Raw genomic sequence first — 2,262 nt, forward strand, 5'->3', positions numbered from 1 at the left:
CAAAGTTAAAGGTAACTCGATGTGAAAGGGACCAATCTCTACCATTAAATTCAGTTGTAACAAAGTTAAAAACCATAAAGATGGAGTTGAATAAGATAATGATATTGATCCCCATCACAACCAGTGCACGTCTAGTTGGATTTACGACAATAAATTTTCGAAGAATTAGTTTATCAACTACTTCAGTAATGTAAAAACAGCAAAATGTCATTAACTTGAGATTTTGAGCATGCACGATGTGTAGCAGAATGTAAAGATCAATAATATGTTCTGGTTAATTTTATGGTTATACATGATTATGAACTTTACCCACCGATTGTGGACACCACTGTTGCGCAAAAGAAGAGAGAATCGATAAAGTCCCAGTGTTGGTATCCGTATTTGGAGGAGTGGTTGAATCCCTCTTTCACGTTCCATCGTAGCCCGCCGGAGTAGGCATCGACCAGGGCGTTTGAGTAGGAGAGGAGATCGCCATGGTGGACGCAAGAGTGGTTGCCCTCAAAGTTTGTGAGAGCGACCATGAATTCCTCGTGAAGATTGTCGGCATTGCCGCGCTCGATGGCCGAGAACATGAAAGCCCCGACCACCAGGTAGATCCAGAAGATGGCGAACACAGCAAGCAGCTGCCAGCGGGTTTGCCATATCAAGGATGAGCCCGTCGTCGACGGCTTCTGCGAGGCATCGACATCGTTCTCTATGATGGTCATACTTGTACCACCTGACATAGTTTATCTAAGTTTTCTGACCACTCTCGGAGTTCGATACTCTCTCCCTATAGTCATTATTCATCCGGCGCCCCTCCAACTTTTATCAACCGAGTCACGTGTTGAGCAGAACGAGAGAGGAGTTGTTTCACTTATCTGTGAAGCTATCTTACGGACAGTTGTATTCGTCGTTTCCGTTGCAGCCGAAAGTAATCACATGCGATAAGAGACGAGTATAATAGGCAAACTATCATGAAACCTACCTGTCCACGGCTGAGCAATTCTATATAGGCACTACACAAAGGAATTCCCCATGATAATGCTCGCTAGAAGAGTTCGTCTGGGTTGTTAATGCATTTTAATTTGGTACCCATCTTAAGTCCCTCTCCTTAAATGCTGAGGTATATGTTAAAATGGACCGATCACGATCTCCAGTGGTACCGCACAAAGGCAACGGGCGTCACATTTTGTATTTGTCCAGACATGATTTCCTTGATAGCTTCACCATATCTTTCCACACGAGCACAGTTAGTATGACCGCGTTCAATAAACAGGCGACAATAGCGACAGTCTGTTCGGTTGGGATACTTATAAATTCACCGAGAAGAAGTATAAGCAGCCTCACGCTTACTATACATGCGGGTTATTGAGCTCTTGAAAATAGCGACACATTCTGCTTGTATAGGCCACTTGTCTAGTCTAGCTAGTGAATCACTGGGTACGGGGCGGGTTCATCACTGCTGGAATGAACGTATTACAAAGAAATGAAATGGATATAAACAGATCCACTCTTGACGTTGTTTGCTCTTGGGCCAGACATTAACGTCTGTTTAGGATCGCGAACTATACAACACATATTGGCACGTGCATCACACTGAGTAACCTTTGATCTCCAACACCGCTTTAGTTTTGTTTGACTTTCTGCGTTAGTTATCTCACTTCTGTTGGCTAGGAAATCAAAAGCCAAAATCGTCTGAAAAGGCGCAATTTGTGTGAGAAAAAAAAAGAGACAGCTCTCGAAAGGGGGACAGGAAGAATCTGAGGGTTGGTAAAATTAGAAGCACTCTCCGGGGTGTCGTTAAGGGGGGACTCGTCTATAGAAGAGTGCTTGGTGAAAAATGACAATCTTCGATCTGTACTGCGGTATGTAAACGGGAATTTTGCACGGGGTCAAAGGTTACCTTAGAGAGAGAGTGTGTGTGTGTGTACCTCGTCCTCTCATTCGTTCATCGCAAATCACGGATATCCGAGAGATGTGGTTGGAATGTAAATGATAATAGGGAAAACTTATCAATCACAGAAATGATATACCGGACCTTCGGATACTTTTACGGTTTCAGAGAAAACATTCATGTGCACTGGTCGGATATTCTCTTACTTAAAGTGTGCAGTGCTTCAAAAATACAGCGCGAAATATATACCGATGTAACGTTGCCTTCTTCCAGAAACATTTTCCGTATCTGTAGACTTATCTCCATTATCCAAGGAATGTAAAGGTACACGGTATCAACTGGGATATCTGATTCGTTCTCTTCGCGAGGAAATACTGCATGGTTTT

The 2,262-nt window shown here is 43.2% G+C and overlaps 1 protein-coding gene across 1 annotated transcript; it reads right to left on the bottom strand.

Moving 5' to 3' along the window:
- Positions 1-305: 305 nt before the first annotated feature.
- LOC139711705 (potassium channel subfamily K member 2-like) lies at positions 306-725 on the bottom strand. The gene has a single exon (XM_071623564.1). It carries the CDS (start codon positions 723-725, stop codon positions 306-308), a length of 420 nt encoding a protein of 139 aa, XP_071479665.1.
- Between the last annotated feature and the right edge of the window lie 1,537 nt (positions 726-2,262).

This window comes from Diadema antillarum, unplaced genomic scaffold (assembly GCF_040938485.1).
Source record: "Diadema antillarum isolate AM-2024a unplaced genomic scaffold, OU_Dant_1.0 seq00001689_RagTag, whole genome shotgun sequence".
Taxonomy (NCBI): domain Eukaryota; kingdom Metazoa; phylum Echinodermata; class Echinoidea; order Diadematoida; family Diadematidae; genus Diadema; species Diadema antillarum.